The following is a 23,014-nucleotide window of genomic DNA, read 5'->3' as shown; positions in this document are numbered from 1 at the left end:
TACAGCTCAGGAACTCCATGCGGAAGGAAAAAAAAAAAAAATGTTTTACACGACTGAATACTGCAGAACACAATACAGAGTAATGGAAATGGGATGGTAAAACAGTTAAGGCTTACATGTAAATAACTGATATAAAACATGAATATTAATAACATACAGGTAGACTAAAATAATTACAGTAAGCTCTTACATAAACCTTTACAAAAACCCAAAGAAAACATGTTTATGAAAACTTAAAAATAGGTACTATAAATGAGTAACATGTTTTACAGTACAGCAACATGTACATTTTCCCATTATCTCAAAAGAGAGAGAGCAAGTTGAAGAGGCAGGGTCTGTTGTTGGCGTAAATGTCTGTTTTCAGGCCAGTGGCTTGAGTAATAAGCTTTTATTCTTTTGAAAACATACTATATACTGTATATGTATTTTACATTATTCTCAGTTCCATCTCAAATGTAACCTCTAGCCGTAGCACCTTTTCTGAAGTGCCCTGAAGAATACAGGGTACCCTATTAGTACCATTCAGAGGTTACAGGTACAGTAAAAATACAACAAACAATACTGTGTACAATAAAAAGAATATTAAAGAGAGAGAGAGAGAAACAAAAACAAACGGAGAAGATCCACCCCTGCGTAAACTCATAAAATAGGCCTATTGAATATGAATCATACTGCAGTTTATTCCAAGTAGGTAAAGCTTATTAGAGGTTAAAAAAAGTTACTGGGTTGGAGTAGCTGTACAATAACTTCACATTTGGTCCAATGGTTAGCTTTAAAATTTACTGCTCAAGTAAAAATGAATTTAAGCTGAAGCATATTTTGAAAAAGTGGGCTGAGTAGAGTAGAGCTGGCACTGATACATGTGCAACATATACTTTTAATTCTTTGAAAGTATAAGTCAAAGCTTAATGGAGCAGGGAAAGCGGACAAACACTTTTACAAGATTTGCTTTCGCTTCAAACCTCACCGAAGTTCATTATATGGCACTAACTAGTGGAACGAGAAACACACCAGAAAAAAAGCAGTGTTTTTTGATCATACGTTATGATCATAAAGGTGCCATAAAGGTGAATGTTAAATATGGAGTGAACATTTTTTGAAAATAATAACTACAAAAAAAAAAAAAAACTTCCTTCCCTTCCATCGAGCTCTGCTTTGCCTCCACGAGCCAATTATCCAACTTCTTAATACAATCATTAAATATTTCAATTGTCATCTACCGATTGCTTTTCTTTAAATTTTGATGACCCTGTGTTTGTACAAAAAAAAAAAAAAAAAAACAACAGTTGAAAAAAAAAAAAAGACTGTTTTTTGTACACAGTCGGTACTCTTAGCTGCCACAAGTAATGCCATTTGGCATTTTCCATCCAACGAGATTGAAACAATTTGACCAAAACCACAAGGCCTAAAAGTGCTTTAAGATTATCTTTGGATGTCTCCAGAATACACCCAGCAAACTTTTTCTTTTTCCCCCCTGCTTTTTCAATTCAATATTCGGGCAAATATCATCTGGCACGTTTTGAAAACCCATTTCATGGAAGAGAATAAAAACAAAAACAAGACAACTAAAACATTTTTTTAATGGCCAATGCATCCGGCGGTTTACATGATGCTTACGAAAGTGCTTATTTAATCTGACGCAAGACATTCTTTGCCACTCGATCCCCTGGACAATATCTGGCTGTATTTTTACATTCACAAAATAACGCTGTGCTCCTTTATGATAGACGGCCTGTGTCGAGACGGATGGAGGCAAGTCTGCTTACAAAATCTAACAGTGAATGCTCATGTCAGCTGTCATAATGCTAATGTAAGCCTTATGTAGATGGCCGTGGGTGCAGGGCCTCACAAGCTCCAGCCGAACGCTGACTCTGAATCTTGATGCTGAACGCTCGCGGAGCTCAGATGAGGGAGATGCGTATGGGGATGCTGGGGGACTCTGTCCTCTGGGGCGACTGGTGACTCACCAGGTGCTCCACCACCGTGTGTTTGGACATGTGCTTCATAAGATAGGTCTCCTACAAGAACAGGAAAACACACAAAGGGCATAAAGATTACTGCTACAGTAATTTTAAAAGTGCCTCTACTCCAACTAGTTCAGCTGAAGTTGATATTGACATTTGTGGTCAAAAGGATACACACACCCCCACTAATATTTAATGAAATCTCCCTTGGAAAATTGCTCCTTGACCAGATCCTTTTGGCATAATGCTGGCTGAATATTTGCACACTCAGAGTTCATTTAAATGAGTTGGTTTCCTGGCACAAACCCAGCATTTCAGCATAGTCCACAGATTTTCAATAGGGTTGAGGTAAGGTCTTTGGGAACGCCATTCCAGAGGCTTAATGGGCCAATTCTAACCAAATGCAGTCCAGAATCATCATTTGAAACAACTGTACATAAGTACAAATAATTTGGCTCTGTCCCTACCTTGCCAAGGTCTGGAAGAAGACCCAAACGGGCACTCTCAAATCAGAGAAGCTCGTTCTTTAAACTTGATGCCTTCAAGCTCAATGAAAATTTGCAGCTGGTAAACAACAATTGAACTATCTGGGCACAATGACATGAAGAATGTGTGGAAGAGTTAAGGTGAGGCTTTTAAACCTAAGAACAGAGTGCCAGCTGTCAAGCATGGCGGTGATAGCATCATGCTCTGGGGTTGTTTTGCTGCCACTGGTACTTGTACAATGCACAAAGTCTATGGAATAATGAAGAAAAAATACCTCCAAATTCTTCAACTCAGCCTCAAATCAACAGCTGGATGCTTGAAACTTGGACACAGCTGAGTGTTCCAACAGGACAATGATGCCAAACATATATCAAAGCTGGTTTTGGAATGGATAAAGTAGCTTCTGGAATGGTTTTCCCAAAGCCTTGACCTCAACCCTACTGAAAATCTTTGTACTACGCTTAAAACAAATTTTTTTCTTATTTGTATTTAAGGTTAGCTTGTGCGCTGCTGGAACCATAATTTCCCTGAGGGGACCTACCCAATGGATTAATAAAGCTCTCTTCTAAAATACAGGTCTGTACTGGGAAACCAACAAATTCTTGATTTTAAAAGATATTAAAGATATATGTTGCACAATCCTTCCACCCCGGAAAAGAAAACTTCTGACCACAACTTTATGTTTGCCCAGATCCTCTTAAGATAGCTGGTAAAGGATGTCAAAGATCAGTGCCTGCATTTCAACACCCAGTCAAACTTCAAATATAATCTGGCCTCAGGAAATCACATGATAGGGTGGGGCCAGGTTTCACAATGAGCTCACTCGAACTCTCCACCATTTGACTCTTAGAACTGAAGAAGTTTCTCTAATGAGAGGTGACACATCTTCAAGCAACTTAAAGAAGTCCAGACGCTTTTCTTTCCAAGCTCCTAAATATAATCACAAGCTCTCGGCTGTTGGTCAGGATGTAGAGCAAGTTATCTTCCAATCAGAAGGTCTGTGGTTCAGTCCCCGGCTCCTTCAATTTGCATCCAAATCCAATTTATTTATATAACACATTTAAAAACAGAAAGTTTGCCCAAAGTGCTGTACAGAAAAAAAAGAAGTAATTTGTCAATGTCAAAGTATCCTTGGGTAAGACACTGAACCCTGAATTCCCCTTGATATATTCGTGTGAGTATGTTAATGTTAGACAACGGGCTTAGGCACACAATAAAACACTATATGATTGGGTGAATGACACCTGTAGTAAAGAGTGCCCTAAGAGTGGAAAAGCACTATATACCAGTCAATTTACTTGTTCCTACATTTGAGCTTTCAGAGAAAAGGATATGTCATCATTGTATCCTATACGTGAATTAAATTTTATCAGAATTAGTCCATGAATTTATGATTTATGGTTGTGACCTTGACCTCTGAGCACCAAAATGTAATCTTTGAGCCTTATTTTGGCCAAGTATTTTGTCAGTCCACAGCTGAGTCATTTTCCTGACGTTTTTGAATGCCTAGAGGCTCATCAGTTCCTAGTGTTAAAACAAAACTAATCAAAGCATAATCCAGCTTGAGGGACATTAGTTAATGCTATCATTTACAAGAATTTAAAGTGAAAAGTGAAACTGCCATGGACTTATGTAAAGGTAAGAACAATACAAGTTAAATAAGACTATGTTATCAAAAACAATGATCACACAGAAATGGCCAGCCCAATGACCTATTTGGACAGGTTTAGAGGAAACTGGAGGGATGTGCATTGAGGAGTAGATGAAATACACATATTTATATTAATCAGGATGGGACAGACATACAATGCGAAAACATAATGCTTCCGGACCTCAGCTATAGCTTAAAGATATTCTTTTAGTCCTTTTTGAATATTTGAACAGAAGCAAGGACACACTAAGGTGTTAAATATCTCAAACAGGAAACACACCGACTTCTAGTCCAAGAGAGAAAAAAATATTATCAAATGTCATTGATGCAAAAAACAGGTGTGGAAACCCTGACATAGTGAATACTTGCTTGTGGTTTACTTACTGAGGTGTAAGCCCGGCCACACATGCTACAGCAGTAGGCCTTAGCGTTTTTGATGGCATGCGCTGACAAGTGGATCTGCAACGATGCAGAGTCTGAGTAGGCACGGTAGCAGTTGGGACATTTATACGGCTTGTCTTTATTGTGCTGCCTCTGGTGAGACTGTGGGGGAGAGAAAACACGGACAGAGGTTGTAGAGAAGTCCACGTAATTTGAACATTTGCAGCTCTGCATCTGAACCTTTTAATCAGGATCAGGTCACAAGAAGAATCTCTGACTGACCTGGAGATTAGACAGCTGGGTAAAAGCCTTTTCGCATCCAGGGTGGGCGCATTTATAAGGCCTATCGCCGGTGTGGATTCTGCAGCAAGAGAAGCAGACGGGAAAATGTTTTTATGACAGACGCCACTGCAAGAGAACTCCTGCAAAGAAACATCAAAGTATATTCAAAGCAGCAGATTTTCACTGCATATAAGTCACAGTCGTGGTCTATATGTGAAACGTAAAAAGAGTTCCAGCAAGGAGAAAACAGATATAGCTGTAAAGGGGATGACAGGTATTCAGGTAAATTCTAAACATTAAATATTAGTAATGTGTGACCACCAATCAGATTTGAAATGGGCAACAGTAGAGCCACAGAGGCAGCTGAGATCAACTTGATTTCTCACGCTTCATGTTCACAGTTTGACCAACCTGGTATGCTGCTGCAGGTGTGACAGCTGACGGAACGAGTTCTCGCAGTAGGAGCAGTGGTAGGGTTTGATCCCCAGGTGAATGCGCAAGTGCTGGGACAGGTAAGAGGCGTTGGCGAACGTCTTGGAGCAGTGGGGACACTTGTGCGGTTTGGCCTCTGTGTGGGACTTGGAATGAATCTGCATCTCTGACTTGGTTAAGAAGGTAAGTGGGCAGACTTTGCATCTTGGGGACAAGAAGAAACAAAATAGATCAGATCAAAACAATTTTGAGGGATTAAAATCCGCCTGCCTACAACTAAATAGAAAACGTAGCATAACATCAGTTTTTTCCCCACCCCAGTACGCAGACCACTTTAATAATTTTAACAATAATTTAAGAAAATCATCAAGTCTTAATCACACTTTATGTCAAAAGTAGCAACGAAAACTGAAAATCAACTATAGTTGATTAACTAAGTAGTAACACATGATTTTAAAAAATCCAACAACACCAGCATTGCTAACCTTACAATTTAAGAAAAAAGCCACTTTTGACTGCTCCTTCATTCACAAAGAATTCCCACAGCAGGTACCTCTGCATATCTGATTTCGCTGATTTTATTTACACTGAACAACCATGATGTAATCTCCAAAAGAGTGTTTGAGGTGGGTGTGTTAACCACTACACTATGGAGCCACTAGCCTCATTATCTAAAACTTCCAGCTGACTGACTTAAATGGGGTTTTTTCTCACAATAAAAAAAATTGAACTTTTAATTATTTGTCATAAAAGCTTAAAATCTGAACACTAATGAGAAATTGCCGAACCTGTCAGCTGGCTTTCATTGCAGCCTCTGGAAAGTCCTGGTTATCATAAACTAACATAAAATAAGAAAAAATATCAAAAGTTTTCCCAGGTAGCAAGAAGAGGTCAATATTAGCTGACAATTTATTAGCAATTTCGGCATTGCTACATTTGTCCAGTGATCTTTCTACATGCTTTCTCCAACCATCAGTCTCTGTTGTTTAACTATCATGGGAGGTTTTTTTCCACCTTGCCTTTCTGACCTGCTATTAAACAAACCCTCCTCTCCTCCCCAACACCAACTCATCCTCCTGGATGTTCTGGGAGGGTCAACCCAAGTTCAAATCTTCCATCCGTTAGCTTTACCTCATTGCAACCAGTGCTCAGACTCTTTTGGGTTCAGTCCTTTGGAGTATGTTTGACCGATCTTTTTTTTAGTAAACCTGTTGTCTACTCAGGTGAAAGCTGTGCTCATATTAAGCCTCAGTATAGAGCGCTTCTCTCATTCTCAAAGTTCTCTCAGGAAAATACCTATCAATGCTTGCAGACCTCGTAAAGCTGTCAATTTACTTTGCAAGATCAGCACAGAAAAAAACCCTGAAAACAATAGGAGCAGCTTTCTGAATCCAACCTGTAGGTTTTGCCCTCTTTGGGTGCAACGGTGACACATCCTTGATCAGCCAGGATGGGGTAGGGCACCACCAGCAGAGGACCAGATGTGTTTTCGGCTTTGATCTTCTTTCTTCCCCGAGGTGCCTTTGGCGGGGGGCCCAACAGTCCTGCCAGGCCTCCGGCCTTCATGTGGTCAATGCCAGGGCCACTAGCCAGTCCAGAGATGATGTTCACAGAGGGGGCGCCACCCAAGCGGTTCTGGCTGCTGGAGGTCGGAGTCGTCGGGGTCAGGGCGTCTGAGGTGCTGTGGCTGTCGGGTCGAGATGAGGGGGCCAGACCTGAGAAGGTTGGAACAAAAACTGCATTAGCAGGTATGACTAATTCAACACCACACTCTACAGAACCATACCAGTGTACCGCACAGTAAACACCATGTGTGTGTCAATTTTCCATGACAGTTATCTTTATATTATCACACCAGAGGCTGGCTGCCTTGCTGCATTTCTCCTACAAGCTTCACAGATGGCGTGACGGCTGTACCTGAGCGATGGTTGACCCGGCCAGTTTGCTCACTAAGGTGTCTCATTTGCCAGTCCTCCCATAATCCTTTGGCCTTCACCGCTGACTTGTCATCCATATTTCCATCTGGAATTTATAAGGTGATGGTGTGTCAGTCAGTAAAATGTCTCGTAATCCGCGCAGGCCTGATTCTACGCCACGTCTACGAATTCATTACATCAACTATTAGCCTGCAAAACTGGAGAATAACATTAAAAATGTTTTGATTTAAGAAAACCAGGCCTATCTGTAGCAATTATTACATCAATAACTTCATGTTAATTAAGGTTACTCTAGGGCTGGGTATCATTTTAAACCGTTTCCACGTTTCTGTAAATAAGATAAATTTGCAACTGTGGGTTTTGGAGTAGCTGTGCAGGCATCACTCACTTTTCATTATGGATTTTTATTTGGCCTCTACCTTCACAATCTGTATATTATCACCTTAAACTCACCAGGCCACCATGCCAGTTTGAGACAAGTTGGCAGCACTTGGACATATTTAACACTATTTCAGAAGAACGTACCCGGTCCAGAACTGGAGGCGGGACGAGCGTGCAGGGCGATGTCCGGCTGTCCAGAGCCCTGCGGCTGTGGGTGGTGGCCCGGAATCTGTTGCGGCTGAGGCTTTGGAACCTGCATGCCGTGCTGAGCGCTACCGTCCGGGGACGAGGTGGGAACCAGCAGCTGCTGAGAATGGGTGGAGGTAGGTGGCAGGTGCAGGGGTCTAATCTTCTCAGCCATCAGCTGCTCCTTGATCTTGTTAATGAGGACCAGGTTATCCAGCTGAAAGGGTTAACGGGTCATGCTCAACAGAAAACAGCCGCCTTGTGTGAATGTCATTCATGCCATCAAAACATATTGCAGGACAGAAAACACTGATCAGCACATGATTAGTTTTTACCTATGACAGAGGTGAGCTAAAGTAACGCCCACCAAACGCTTTAATCCAGCCCACTCATGGAGGAGGAGCATCAATTCTGGACATTCACTGTATTTTACAGCACAAAGCACTGCGTTTGTAATGTTGTTAAGAATGGATTGTGTCCTAAAAGTGGTTGTCTGAACTAGCAACTTCATCCAAGCTAGGGGGGGGGGCTGAAGTCATCATACTGTTGACTTTGAGTTATAACAGCAGTATTCCTTTGTAACAGCAGCAGACCGACTACATTTAGTCGGTCTGCTGCTATCTAGTTTGTAATGCAAACGTTTTCAGGAAGCACTTGCGCTTCTTTGGTCCGGCCTGCTTGAGATCAATTAGGACTGCGTGTGTACCCACGAACTCCAAGGAGTCTGAGGCACCCCCCTTATCTGCGAGAACAAACTGCGAGCGGTTCTAGGCGTAACAGTGATGGACTGGTGCTGAAAGGCTGAAAAGACATTCACACATGGAAACAAATGGCAGTGGAAGGTGGAAACATCACAGTAATTACATGCTGAGCGGACTTACCTGGCCTGGCATGGACGGAGGCGGCGGCCAGAAGTATGGGTTGTTAAACCGAGGCTCTGCCATCCTGAAGTGTGTGACATTTATTTTAGTCGCTTTTCAAAGATGCACATAATGAAGTGCTCCCTTACAGAGCACTGTTGTTAAAACTGCACGTAGAGTAAGTTAATGCTTACAAACAGGCAGGCTTAAACTGTGAAGCTGAAAAATCTGACACCTTAACCACACGCTGCATGTGGCTAGTTTCATATGTCATGCTTGAATTTTCTTTCAGGCCTTGTGCTGATCACATTCGCATCCACATAGCTCTGCATCCACTTTGATGTCACTTTAAGGTGTCGAGAACCATTTCTGGTACTCAGTTAACGCCACGTATCAGCTGTTTAGACGGTTAAAGTTGCAGAGAATTTGCTGCATTTACTTCTCCGGACTGTTTGCACCACAGGCACAAATGTAGTAAGCATTAAACGAGTGGCTTCTAAATCTGCTGCTTTTGATGGATAAATTCACTTTGTTCGTTTATTGTGATTGTTTGAAAAAACAAAACAAAACAAAACTGTGGGGACAATTGAATGACCCTCATGTTAAGTTAAGATGTGTAACAGCTGACCTTGAAACGGTTTCATATAGAAGACCTGAGTCTGATCATGACCGCAAGTGCTCTGCGATATTAAAAATTTTGGTACTGATCCGATACCAAGTAAATACAGGGCCGGTATTGCCAGTACAGATACCTATACTTTTACCCTATAAAAGAAGGCTTATGCAGGTGAATCATCATCAATGATCATCTAAACCACTTTGGGTCAATTTCTGTTGTTTAAATATACTACAAACTATAAATAGTTAATGCAAAAGTGTTCAGATATTTTTTATACTGGATGTATATTTTTTCCTTTAAAAAATTTCCACTATTTCACACAATGCAGTGGGCTACATGCTAAACTTAGAAGCTATAAATAAAGTATCGATCACGTGGCTCTAGTATCGATCCTATACCAATACCAGCGCTGGTGTCAATACTATCAATCGATCTGCCCACCTTTAAGACAGGCTTTGAAAGGCAGGGGGAAAGTGTGGAAGACAGTAGTTTAGAGCTAGGGCTCTTATTTTGTTGAAAAATAAAATGAAATAAATGCTTTAAGATAGCTGAAAAAGAAGTTTAATTAAAAAGGTAAATACGATTTTTTTTAATGTAACAGTGTAAAAACTCGCTAGATGTCAGCTCACGCTTAGAAGTCGATGTGTGTAAATCAGGCCTACAGAGTAAAAGTGACACAAATCCACGCAGCTCTGCCATCTAAATGCCACCTACAATATGCCTTCACTTCTAAAAAAAAAAAAAAAAAAAAAAACCCACATCAGCATGATCCTGCGCCGTTTAGCTCGGGCTTGATGCCCCTCTGCTCCTTTTGTCTGAATTCCTGCAAATAAGTGGACGTCGCTTTTGTAATTTTTCCACAAAAACCGCCGTGAAAAAAACAAAACTTGAAGTTCTTTGACTTTTTCGGACGTGTCGGCTGTCTGGGAGCAGCTCCGGACTCGCACCGACGGAGGATTGTCCGGATCGATCCTCCCCGGTGCGACTCGACACATTCTCAGACAGTTTTCTTAAAACATTTCCAGACAAAAGAGAAACAAAAATGGCAGCCTTATTTTTATAAGGCGGGACGCCATATTCTGCAGACCCCAAATTTTTTAGGAGCATGAACATGTTGTCGTGTGGCGGGTGTTTGGAATGAGAAGCGGCCGGAGACCAACACAAAGGTGTGTTTATCATGTCGGAGGCATGAATGATTGTTTACGGCGAATTGCAGGTTTGAATAGCCCGGCCTCCCCACCTCTTAAAAAAACTGACACTTCCTACAACAACCATGCCCTGCAAGGAGGAAAAAACACACATACACACACACACACACACACACACACAGCACGGAAACGGACAAGCTTGATTCATCAGTGCCGATTAAAAATAACCGTAGCGATTCGTTAAGGTCAAAATCGGAACCGGTGCACGGCCCCTCATCTCCCGACAGACTCTGTGCCATCTTAAGCAAAATTCACTTTTTTAAGGGCTGCTTTTTTCTACATTCTGTAACTTTTGGACGAATCAAAGCAGAGAAATTGCATTTTCGTGCTAATGCACGCACCGAGAGGCTACCGCTCATTAGAGAAATGCACAGCAACGGAAACATGTAAAGACATGCACAAATACCTTGTGTCCTGATTGCAGATATTGTCTTGCGAGTACAGCTATAATATAAAAGGTTGATGTTCTTTCTGCCTCCGGTCGGACCACCGCTTCCGGGTCGCTTTGTTCACTTCTGGGTGCTGCTGCTGCTGCAAGGCTCAGCACAGTGCAGTCGAGAGGGGAAATATTGTGCTAAATGTTGCTTTTGTATTTTCATACCACGACCCACTTTATTCGCGTTTAACAGCATCTCAGCAGAAGCTACGTCAACGCAAGCAGGGCCGATACATGCGTTAGTGAATTTTCAAAGTGCACACATTAGCGGTGCTGTCATCATGTGGTGAGGCGATGAGCAGTTTTTCTCTGATGCCATTTCTTAAAAAAAGAAAAAGAAAAAAAAACAGTCATATTTGCTGCCCTGTCAGAACTGTTATTATAGGCGGTCCACCCAAAGCACCTTAAGAGAAACACTAAAAAAGGAAAAGATTGTTAAAAAATACACAAAGAAAACAAAGTATATATTTAAAAATGCACTTCTTTGCTACTACAGTGAAATACAGTTAGCCAGATAATCCTATATCTTCTAGTTAACAATCATTTATTCTCATCCAGCTGTGAAATATTTACAAAATCAGAAAACAATCTAATGTAACAAAAGCAGGAAAATGTAACAATTTTCCTACTTTCTTCCACAGTAAAATTTCTAATATTACAGGGTATTAGTTAATAGCATGTTAACATGTATTTGTATTGTGCTTTATGGCATTTCATTTTATCATTTACTTTATTCCAATTTTTGTACAGGGCTTTGTTACCACTTGTCTGCGAAAGGCACATTGTAAATAAACAGTACTTACTTACTCTTGTAGTAAATAAGTAAGTAAGGTACCAGTCTGTTTTCCGAACCCATCATAGCATGGAAATGTTTCTTACTAAAGTCATCAATGACCTAAAAACCAACAGTGATTCACCGAGTGTTTCAGTCTTAGACCTCTCTGCTTCCTTCAACAGTGTTGATAGTAACATTTTAATTCAAAGCCTTTATGATTCAGTTGGTTTATCAGGTCAGATTCTCATCAAACCCTAAGTGTAGAAGTTTTAATGTTTTACTTGGTAATTTGAAATCTGCAGAAACAAAAATTCAATTAGGGGTTCCTCAAGGATTTGTCCTCGGTCCCTTAGTATTTAACCTTTACACTACCCTGCTTGTTGTTATCGTAATGAAGATGAAACACAGTTTTTTATCTGTCATTTTCATCTGATGAGCTAATCTCTATTTAAAATTTAATAAGCTGCACTGATGACAGTAACTGCTGATTTTGTCGAACTGAACAGAGACAAGATGAAAGTATTTCGTGTTGTTCCAAAAAGTCAGATAAAGAAAATGTGTTCATATTTATCACACATGAAAGAAAGTCAGGACCCTTGGCATTATTTTGTTCAGTGATGTCAGTTTTGATAATTATATTAATGAGGTCACCAGAGCTCCTTTCCACAACATAAAAATATATCAGAAGCTTGAAAATTCCTATTGCAAATTGAGAAATGTGCAAAAGCGTTCATATCGAGCAGGTTAGACTACTGTAATGCTCTACTTGCTGGATTATCCAAATTATCAGTAGGTGGACTTCATCTTGGTCTAAGGAGCTGATTTTATTTGAAGTCTAAGGAGCTTGGAAAGAAAAGCGTCTGGACTTCTTTAAGTTGCTTGAAGACGTTTCACCTCTCATCCGAGAAGCTTCTTCAGTTCTAGGGTAAAATGGTGGAGAGTCCCAGATTTAAACCCCGTGGGGGTATCCCCCCAAGGAGGGAAAAAGGACCCCCTGATGATCCTCTACCTAATCACATGAGCCAAGGTGTGAAAATGGGTGTGGGTCACAATCAGCCAGGGTTTCAGGTGAGCTCATTGTGAAACCTAGCCCCACCCGATCATGTATTTCCTGGGGTCAGATGGCCCAGGGTGTGAGTGGGCTTTAAGGCATCTGGGAAAGGATCTCAAAACTGGACTATAGATGGCAGACAGTTGGTGTCGTAAACCACCGCCTCAAAGATGGTCGCTCACAGTGGACATAAATGGCTTCTTTCACTCTTTCAAACCATCTGTCCTCTCTGTCCAAAATGTGAACATTGGCATCCTTGAAAGATTGACCGAGAACTGATTGAGAACCTTCACAGACGTGGACTTCATCTTCTTCAGAATGCAGCATACGTGGAAGTTTGAAAATATTACGATAATATTTAAGTCACTGGATTGAAGTTTGAACTGGTTTCCAGTTCAACAGAGAACTGCCTTTTAAAGTCCTTCTATTAGTTAGTGGAGCTCTCAGTGGTTTGGCTCCCAGTTCATTTCTGGTGTACTCTGTGTCTGTAACCCTATTATAACTCTCAAGTCATCAGATGCAGCTCTTTTAACTTGTACCCTGGAATTTTCATGGTCATTTTTTGAATCCACTTAACACTTAACACTGACCTATGAATCACTTAAGCCTTAAATAGGCCTGTAACTCAAGGGATGAGTCAGTGTTGTGTCTACACATAACAGGCATATTACATAGAACCGATCTGAAATGATGTCTTCAGGAACTTTGTTACTAGCAGCCAGCTGCAAGAAAACAAACACAAAAGGAATTTTCACAGATAAAATGTTTTTGAATAGGAAAAGGTCCTGATGCAGGAACTGAGAGAGGCATCTGGCCCTTCAGGTATTTCATATACTTACTGTTTACTGAAGCCTCTTCAGAAATAGTCAGTGAAAGGTTGCCAATAAGCCATTTTTAAGAAAGATGAACAAGGAGAAAAGCCTGATGTATGATAAATTACACAAGAACTATACTGACAATCGTCCCCAAAAGGTCTAATGGAGCGATGAATCCAAACTTGAAACTTCAGCTTAAAATTGTTTTCAATATGTCTGGGAGTCAGGAGTGAGGTACAAATGTTTGTCACTCCTTTACAGCCATCTGTAAAACACAGTAGAGGCACCTTCATGGTTTGGAGCTGCATTTCACGCAGCCCAAAGTGACGGAAATACGAACACAGAAAAATAACATAAAATTTTGATCCATTGTGGAATATGATCTAAAAAGCATGTGATTGGCAACAACTTATTTTTTCCACATTCCAATGATCCCAAACACACTGCCAATGGAGTAAAAGGATATGTCGAAATCTTAAATGAATTCCAAGAATGCTGGTGTTCAAGTTTCATCATGACCTACAGTACATGTAATGTCAGGGATGTTGTCCAAAGTCAGCAAGTCGAGTTAGGCTGCTTTTCACAGCAATACAGCTTCTTGGTAGATTTTGAATCCTCTAATCTGTATCAGCATTTAACTGATCACATTTTTCCATAAAGTCGGAATTTGATGTATTACTGTGCATTGTTCTGGCTAAAACTTTAAGGCAGGCATCCAGGCCACCCTTGTCCATACCAGTACTGCAGAAATTCTGTAGTGTTACAATGTTATTGTGCAGGAGTCTGCATGTAAGGAGTTAGTGTTTACATGATGTCAGTTTCCTGTTTCCTGCACCACTTCTCTGGAGATTCCAAAGAACTGAAACCGTGACACACAATCGCACACTCACAAACAAAGCCTTCCTTAAATGTTTTATTTGAGTCAGCTCTAAAGGAAACCTGCATATCAGTTGAAGTGAGAATTCTTCCTGCTGCTGTTCACTTTGGGCGAGAACTACATTGCTGTTTCAAACTGAGTGAAGGAATTCCAGTGAAACTTGGTTATTTAATTTCCACACTGCCTGCTCACACAACATGGACCTTATCTTGGTAAGTTTATATTTTTTTATTGATTATCTTTTTATTGATTTTATTGATTTATGCTGCTTAAAAAATTTATTAGACCAACTGTCATGAAAAGAGATCTGTCAAAATTGTAAATCATCCAGCGCTGTTATAAACTGTCCTCTTTTCTGCGGGGCCTGATTGGGATTTATTTCACTTGTTTACAACACCTTTCTCTGTCTTCTTTATTATGATCTGATTTTTCCATCGAACCTGTGAGCCAGAAAAAAAATGTGTGAAGGAGCTCTGTAAGGAGACCAGCTTTAGAAAGAGGTTTCTGAAATACTTTCCTGAATGTGACAGAGTCTATGCTCCCAACCCTCTGATGGTCGTATTTAGGAAAGTATGGGGAGGGAAACAAACAAACTTCATCTTATGTGTTCTGTCTGGACGACGACTTAAATGGCTAATACTTTTAGCTTCACTACAGTTTTTTTCAGCCCTGATTTGTGTGGTATTTCGATGCATTTTTATATATTTCTATGATACTCTTGCTGTCTCTTTGTGGCTGTTTTAATGAAAAATGTCAGTCCTGTTTCCTCAACAGTTTACCTCAGATCTTCAAACCTCCTTTGTTTCAGGTCTTCCCACTGATACTTGCACTGATTTCCTGTGGACAGAGTCACACTGAGGGGACTGAACAAACTAATGGTTCATGTTACAATTTGTGTCCAGCTGGTAAGATATAATGAGGAACATTGTTGTCAATTATTGGTATAAAGTCAGTGCGAAAGTATCACATTAACTTTCCGCCTTTTCTCTCTTTTTCAGGATATCATAAAGTTGGTAACTGTGATGATCAAGTTAAAAAGTACAAATGCAAGAAATGTGAGGATGGCTTCTACACAGACATAGAAAACTACATAGAGAAATGTCTTCGGTGTGACTTATGTAATCGTAAGTATCCTGCCCAGTTTCAATTTAGTGTTACACATGTTTTCTGCTTGTGTGTTAAGGTCGATTAAAGTTAAATTGGACTAAAAAATAGACTGCTATCATCTTGTCATTTAGATATATTTAGATATATTTCAGCATAAACCTCTTTTTGTGGTGATCTTGTTTTGACAATCTTATATTTGTTTCCGACCAATGTGATGAAGTTGAAACACTTTGACAACTTAAGTCTGTCTAGGATGGGAAACCTTTCAACATTGTGTGTCACTCTTACCCTTCAGAATGTCAGTTTGAGCTTGTGCGCACTAAGATTAGAGACTTTGCAGTGCAAAGGCAACGTCTGATGTTACGTGCACTCCAATTTTAACTAACTATTAATTGTCATTGCTTTTGGTTAACGTGACTGTTAGTGTTGGTGAGGTCACCAAGGTAGTTAAAACAATCTATTTGGTGGCTGGACTTTGGGGATTTGCCTTAAGTCCTTCAAGCCCCTGAATGTGCGCTTGCATGTAGACCTGATATCAGGTATCAGGTCTGTTGTTACAAGCTATTCAGCCCCTGTACGGCTGTAGTGAGAGGTTAGGTCACATTGCCTGTGATCAGTTAGACTTATTCTGAGCTGTTATTTAACTCCACCAGAGCTCCCCTTTGTCGCTGGTTCTGTTCATAACTTATATGAGCAGAATTTATAGGTGTAGCCATGAGTTCAGAGTCGGTATGCTTTGGTTTGTCTGTCTTTGCTTTTTACGATATGGTCCTGCTGACTTCATTGAGTGACTGGGACATTTAGCAGCTGACTAAGAAGCCGCTGGGCTGACAACTGGTATCTCCAATTCTCAGACCTTGGTTTGGTAGTGATATGCTGCACCAATTCATTCGGAATTCATTCAAGTATCGACAATCCAAGAGGAGTTTCATAGTAGAAATTCTGCTTCTACAGATCTGGGCTTGGGCTACAATGGGTACTAGGTTCCTCCTAAATCAAGTGTTTCATGCATCTCTAATTAAGAGGAGATTGCAGGGCAGAAATGCTGGCAATACTATATCTTTTGGATGGCTTGGAATTCTTCTAAAATAGCTAAAGGAGGTTACTGGAAAGAGGAAGTTCTGGGCATCACTGCTTAGACTGCTGCCTCCAGGATAAGCAGTAACAAATAGATGATGGCTGGAAGTACGGCATAGATGGACATACTGTGCTTTGCTTTTTCCTCAGATGATGAGATTGTACTAAGGCCCTGCTCCTTCAATAGCAACATAGTGTGTGCCTGTAAACATGGATACTACAATTTAGGGTCTGACCATCTGAGGGAATGCATGAAATGTTCCTGTAGTACATGTCCAAGTAAGTACACTAAAAGAATGTTAAAGCATTTGATTGGTATTCACAGCAGCCACATTTTTTCATTATCAAGCATAATAACAACTTAAATAAATTCGTTCAGTCACCTCCACCTTTATTCCTTTCAGAGAACGATGACTACAAAAGGAAGTGTCTGAAGCAGACGATTGGGACAGACAAAACATATCAATTGTGATTAGATTTGGTTTGTGACTGACTGACAAGAGCACAGGACTACAAATCAATCAGAAAATAATATAGAATGCATATATTTACTGCAGTGATAGCTTACAGTGTATATCAGCACCATCATCAAATCTAAACACAGTGTCTGGCTTATAAAATGTGCTCATGTATGTGTAAACCACATTGTTATTACTGAGTTTCTGCAAAATTGCACAACTGCATGTGTCATAATCACTGTTTGGTTCCAGGGTTTTGAGTTGAAGATTGATTTTTAAAAATTTTGTTTGTATTTTTATTTTTATCTTTATCTTTAGGGTTTGTTTTGATTTTACTCTGTTTTGGATTTTCAGTTATTTTTAGTATTTTGAGTCTCCAGATTTGGTTAAATTGTCAGGATCCCTGGGTTTTCCTTTGTCTAGTTTTCCCCTTTGACTCGTTATCTTGTAAATAGTTATTGTCTGCGTCATCCACCGTTCATTATCACGCCCTCCCTCACAGACGTGTGCTCCTTGCTGGGAGTTTCCAAATTCCCTAGAAGTGTGTTTTCCAGTAGTTTGTTTTGAACTTGTTTTAACTGCCAGCAATAGAGATTCTTCTTTTCTTTTCCATTTCTCTAGTCCTGGATTTGGGTCTACAACCTGCCTGTTACACAGCACTACATTATATAACTTTCTTCCTTTCTTTTTATTTTTTAATGGTTTGTTTCTGCCACTGGAAATGACCCTTTTTATCATAAGTCAAAATTTGGGGTTTTTATCTGAAAGCTCTGACTTAAAAACCTCAAAATTTCGAGTTATTTCCATTTTTGAGTTACTGTCTCAGAAATTTGATTTATGAAGTTTAGATTTTGAGATAATCTGAAATTCGCTGTTCCAATGATTTCCACACTTCATCGGTGCCCTCGCTCATCCACTAATCATTTAGTGGTAATTTGGTATCTTACTTGTCTCTGGTTTCCTTTGTTTAGGAATCACAATCTAGATTAAAATGTGCATAAATATCCCTGCCTTTGTTCTTTACCATCTTGTACTGTTTAGTCTTCTTTATGTTTTGCTCCTGTCCTTGTTTTGGATTACCAATTAACAATAACCATTTTTGGAGTTTTACTCACTGTTTAGATTACAGCTAGATTACAACACTCGTTCTTTGTTTATTGAAACTCAGTCTCTGTCTTGTGTTTTGAGTCTTTATGGATCTATAAGCGGTATGTGCTAAGATGATCTCATTTTGTTTCCTGTTTCTTGCATTGCTTTTCTGAAGACAAAACAGAATTGAAAGTCCAGAGGCTGAAAACATGCGATAACACACTCATACAAATAAACCTGTCCTTAAACCACAAGTTTGAGTCAGGTTCAAAAGAAAACCATTCATCAGCTTAAATAAGAGTGTCTCATCTCATGCTGGTGATTACAAGATTGTTTTCAACTGAGTGAATCTGAATAAAAATTGGTAAGTAATTCTGTTTGTAGGATTAATTGGATCATCTCCATGTACAATTTCAAGGGTGCTTTGAGTAGAGTTTTGTCATTTAGTGTTGTGTGAAGCTCATGTTTACATAAAGGTATACAAAGATTATGTCTTAATGACTGCAAGATAAGGTTTGTTACAAGATTTATTAATTTTTTTACAGTTGCTTAAAAGTTATCTTTTATTATGCATATTCTTCAAGGACTGTAAATCATATTTGTTGGTATCATTATTATACTATCGTTATTATTATATTATTATCATTATTGCTAGCATACATCCTCGCTGTTGTAGTTTTAGTGTTGATAATCAAACTTCATATTAGTTGCTGAAAATGTTAATGATGCAGTATTGTGTATAACAGACATGCAGGGTAGAAGAAGGCCTCCTGATTACTGGGATTCCCTGTTGTGGTCTTGCTGCTCTAGGAGCAAAAATTTCCTGTGAAAAAGAGTTTCCACAGGACAGTGGAGCAACCTTTCCCAGCAATAACTTGAAGTAATGGTTTTCTGTGGGGTTTTTCTTTATCAGTCTATCACATCGTGGGAATGTTTCAGTTCAACTCATTGAGATTCATGGGGATTTGTTCAGAGAGATTGCTCCACATTTGAGTCTTGAACACTTTGGTATACAGAAGACTTCATGGTCGCCTTAGTGCAAGGTGTCCAGGTCCTGTGGTTGTAAAACAAGCCCAGATTATCACTCCTCCACCACTGTGCTGCCTGTTGGTATGAGACATTTGTATTGTTTAGGGCTGCCACAAATGATTATTTTAATAGTCGACTAGACACTGATTATTTTTCTGATTAGTGGACCAATCGAAAACGTCGGAGCACTTTTGCAAACATGTCATGTCTTGATAAACCAAGCAGATATTTGAAGTTTACACAGCTACATTCTCGCCTGAAAATATGTTAAACGTTTATTTTGTGACCCAGAAAGAGTAGTTGGAGTAATATTAAAACGAAGTAGCTGCCGCCATTGTTGAAAACTGGAATAGAGCTTGAAAATGTGACAAAACCGCAAAGGATTGTAGGCACGAGTGGCAAGTGGTACTAGCGCACGCAGGCTTTCACAAGAAAACAGTCACACAGCGATAAAAAGAAACACAAAGAATGGCAAGAAGCTGTTATATTATTAACCGCAATAGCCGGTCGCATGACAGCCACGGGAAGCCGACCGGTAAAGAGAGATGTTTTTATCGGATTCCGTCGTGGAAGAAAAATTGTTCGAGCCATGTTTCTGAAGTAACAACGAGGTGACGGATGGCCTGGATTGCAGCCATTCAAAGAGCAAATATAACATTCCAGAACACTCCAGCTCACTTGTTAGTCTGCTTCAAGCATTTCCACAAAGGTGAGCCTTTTGTTGTTGTTATTACGTAATTTATCATAACATAATTATTGAGTAGGTTACAAATAAGTCTTATATTGATTTGAATTGAATTTGCTGCGCTATGCTGCTTTGTTCGCGGTGGCTTTGCAGGCTAATGTTTGTTGTTTTGTAGGAAAACCAGCCTACAAAATGCTGGAATGCGATCCAGACTGGGCACCCTCTATCAACCTGGGTCATACCGAGTTTAAAGCTGCTACCACAGCGAGATTTGATCGGTTAAGAGGGAGAGCGATATCAAAACAGCCACGAAAAGTCCCGCATATATGTGCCCAAGTGTTGTAGCAATCAAGTGATGAATAACTGCTTTCCAGTATGTTTTGAAATGTGGTTTTTTTTTGCATTGTTGATTTGTTTTTCACCAAAGCAGCTAATAAAGCACAATGGAATACAATTTTGCCTCTTTCTTGTAAGATTTTATAATAGAATGAAACATGCCAGTTATAAATAAAGGCAATAAATTGAAAGAATTATGAAACACTTATTTTATTTCTATTGGATCTGAAAATGTTGTGTAATACTACAACCTGAAACGACAAATAGATTGCGTTGGTCTGTACAGGAGATAAAGAAAAAAATGTAACAACAGCTGTGAAATGGGATAGTCCAAATCATCAAAGTAAACTGGACCTGTGCTTGTTGTAGGCATCTGAAGTTACTAAACATTTTGTGAGTGTATGCACTCACAGTTAGGACCATATAATAATAAATATGCGCGTGAAGAAAGTTGGGCAGCACGCTAACGTCTTTAGTCCACTCTGTATACTCGTATGGGTCTAACCCTTTCACTCCTTTGATTTTTACCTCGTTTTTGGCCTTTTTGTCAAGTCTGTCTTTGTACGGACCTGTCGTGTTCTCCTTCGTTTTGTACATAACTGTTCTTGGGACAAATAAAATGCAAGTAGGGATTAAAACCGCAGAATTAATGATTGCTGGAAATGCTAGTGCTTGATGCAGTGTTTTGATTTTGCTGCCACTCGTACCCAATGCGCAATGCAATGCGCGAAAGTCACGTGGTCTGTCGGCTGGGCTGCGCTATGAATTCTGGGATAGGTTGGGCCACGAAGGACCCATCCTTCAAATTTGGGGAAATGAAGGACGAATTTTTTGGACACATTTGGGCGAGTATTCGAATTTGCGCAGGCTTCGCCGTGTCGATGTAATGTAATTGGCCTACAAATGCAGCCTCTGAAGGATCTTGCAAAGCTTCAAACGACGTCGACTATTAAATTAGTCTTCAACGATTTTAATAGTCAATGTAATTGTGACTAGTCCACTAATCGTGGCAGCCCTAGTATTGATATGCTGCAGAAGCATGGCCTTCAGGTTGTTTGGATATGATATTATAACCTTGCCCACAATGATGAACTGCAATTATTGATTCTTTCCTCCTATCCTGTTAACGCTCCAGACCTGCAAAATGCCAAAACATCTGCTTTTACAGAGGAACTTTAATGATCTGTTAATCAAGTGTCTTTAATTATCACTCTATAAATTTACAGGTAATTATTTAAATTGTATTTGTTTTTACTTATACATGTTTAGTTTACAATAATGAAAAATAAATGCAAAATCAAAATAGCATTTTCTTAAAGTTTAGTAGTTTGACAGACTGAAATCCCATTGTTAGAAATTGGATCATATTAAATTTTGCAATTTTTTATGTAAAGCATGCAGTTGCATGGGTATGAAAATATAAATTAAAATTTGTCAGACTTTCAGCACTAAAACACACAAGACCAAGTGAATAGTCACCTTTATATGCATTTTATTGTTGAAGATTGTATGATGTAACAGAGAAAAAATATCGAACATGTTGAGATTTTTTTTTAACAGACTGAAAAGAGCAGAGAACTGCAATTGAAGACAGCAATCATATTTGTACTTACTGCATTGATGGCTTACAGTATTGTATATTAATGTTAAGCACACGTCATTAATATTGCTGATTGATGATTACTTGACCACAATGTAATCAAAATGAATTGGATCGATTTGTTATTGCTGTCTATCAAGTGTGACTATACGTTTTTTGTGTGTTTTATGACTTTACAGGTAATATCTTTGGTGAGCGAAACATTTGCACTGACTACAAAAACACTGTTTGACTATTAACTGCTTTTAAATTTTGATCTAAAATATGTTTGTGGTTGAGTTGAGCATGCCCTGATTTCAGCAATGGACATGTTGGCTTTTTGCTAGAATGAAGGAAACACGTTTGCAAATTTAACATCATTTCCCCACATATGTCTTGTATCTCTTGTGCACTCACTCTTCCTGTGGTTAGACCGAGGATGTAAGTACCTGTGGTGAATAACATGTTGATAGATACCAGAAGTACTCATAACAGGCAGGTTAAGGTTGCTTTACTAACTAATTAATATAGTAATGTCAGAGTGTCTTTGTGTCTACAGCAGGGAGCCAAATGCCTTTTCTTGCACATGTTTTGGTGACTGGTGTAATTATGGCTTCTGCTTTTATGTTGAAAAGTCATATTTTATTTCTGTGCCTGATATGTTGTTCTTTCTCAAACTGCAACACAACTGGCCTTGAAAAAAGAGGTTATGCTGTATTGTGTAATTTACACAGAAATGTAGTCAGAAACATTGAAATGACTAAGCAAATTCAAATTCAAATTCAAATTTTATTTGTCACACACACACAACCATACACAGTATGACATGGGGGTGAAATGCTTGTAGCTGTACAATGCCCGACCATTAAATGACAGAAGAAAAGTTTTACAATATTTATAATTTACAGTTTACTACAAAAATTTACAAATTAACTTAGGAATTTACAGTAAAGAATGTGCAAACAGCAGGAGAGATTATAAAGATAAGGATTATAAATTATAGGAATTATAGGATTATAGGAAATGTGTGGTGGTGCGTGTGGTGACGTGTGTGAGAGTCCAGTCTTGTAGTGACGTGTTTGGGAGAGTCCAGTCCTACACCTGGTTCAGGCCCCGAATAGCCTGGGGGAAGAAGCTCCTCCTCATTCTCTCTGTTTTGGCCTTAAGGGAGCGGAAGCGCTTCCCAGACCTCAACAGTGAGAAGAGTCCATTGTTGGGATGGGAGAGGTCCATCATAATCTTCCTAGCTTTGGACTTGCACCGCTTGGTGTAGATGGACAGCAGGTCAGGGAGCTCTGATTGAATGATGCGTT

The 23,014-nt window shown here is 39.5% G+C and overlaps 2 protein-coding genes across 5 annotated transcripts; one reads left to right on the top strand and one right to left on the bottom strand.

Moving 5' to 3' along the window:
* Window positions 1-1,254: 1,254 nt before the first annotated feature.
* znf362b (zinc finger protein 362b) lies at window positions 1,255-11,094 on the bottom strand. Of its 4 annotated transcripts, none has more exons than XM_085393227.1 (9): window positions 10,794-11,094; window positions 8,582-8,645; window positions 7,659-7,917; window positions 7,114-7,218; window positions 6,593-6,911; window positions 5,176-5,400; window positions 4,765-4,843; window positions 4,486-4,644; window positions 1,255-2,018 (listed from the first exon to the last, which is right to left on the bottom strand). In XM_085393227.1, the coding sequence occupies exons 2-9, from the start codon at window positions 8,642-8,644 to the stop codon at window positions 1,902-1,904; spliced, it is 1,326 nt and encodes a 441-aa protein (XP_085249353.1). In that variant the 5' UTR covers window position 8,645; window positions 10,794-11,094; the 3' UTR covers window positions 1,255-1,901. The 4 variants fall into 4 exon arrangements, with proteins under 4 accessions (XP_085249353.1, XP_085249354.1, XP_085249352.1 ...); XM_085393228.1 differs by having other exon boundaries at window positions 7,659-7,890; XM_085393226.1 differs by lacking the exon at window positions 10,794-11,094 and adding an exon at window positions 9,939-10,713 and having other exon boundaries at window positions 7,659-7,890.
* A 2,982-nt stretch (window positions 11,095-14,076) lies between these two features.
* Window positions 14,077-17,987, top strand: LOC146644793 (tumor necrosis factor receptor superfamily member 23-like). Its single transcript, XM_085393231.1, has 5 exons — window positions 14,077-14,553; window positions 15,150-15,246; window positions 15,340-15,465; window positions 16,676-16,804; window positions 16,930-17,987. The coding sequence occupies exons 1-5, from the start codon at window positions 14,539-14,541 to the stop codon at window positions 16,995-16,997; spliced, it is 435 nt and encodes a 144-aa protein (XP_085249357.1). The 5' UTR covers window positions 14,077-14,538; the 3' UTR covers window positions 16,998-17,987.
* The last annotated feature ends 5,027 nt before the right edge of the window (window positions 17,988-23,014 follow it).

The sequence above is a fragment of the Rhamphochromis longiceps genome, linkage group LG20 (genome assembly GCF_057381845.1).
Source record: "Rhamphochromis longiceps isolate RC_006_pf linkage group LG20, R_longiceps_female_GT1.1, whole genome shotgun sequence".
NCBI lineage: Eukaryota > Metazoa > Chordata > Actinopteri > Cichliformes > Cichlidae > Rhamphochromis > Rhamphochromis longiceps.
Note: the sequence above shows the minus strand (reverse complement) of the source record. Positions and strands in the feature narration are given on the sequence as shown.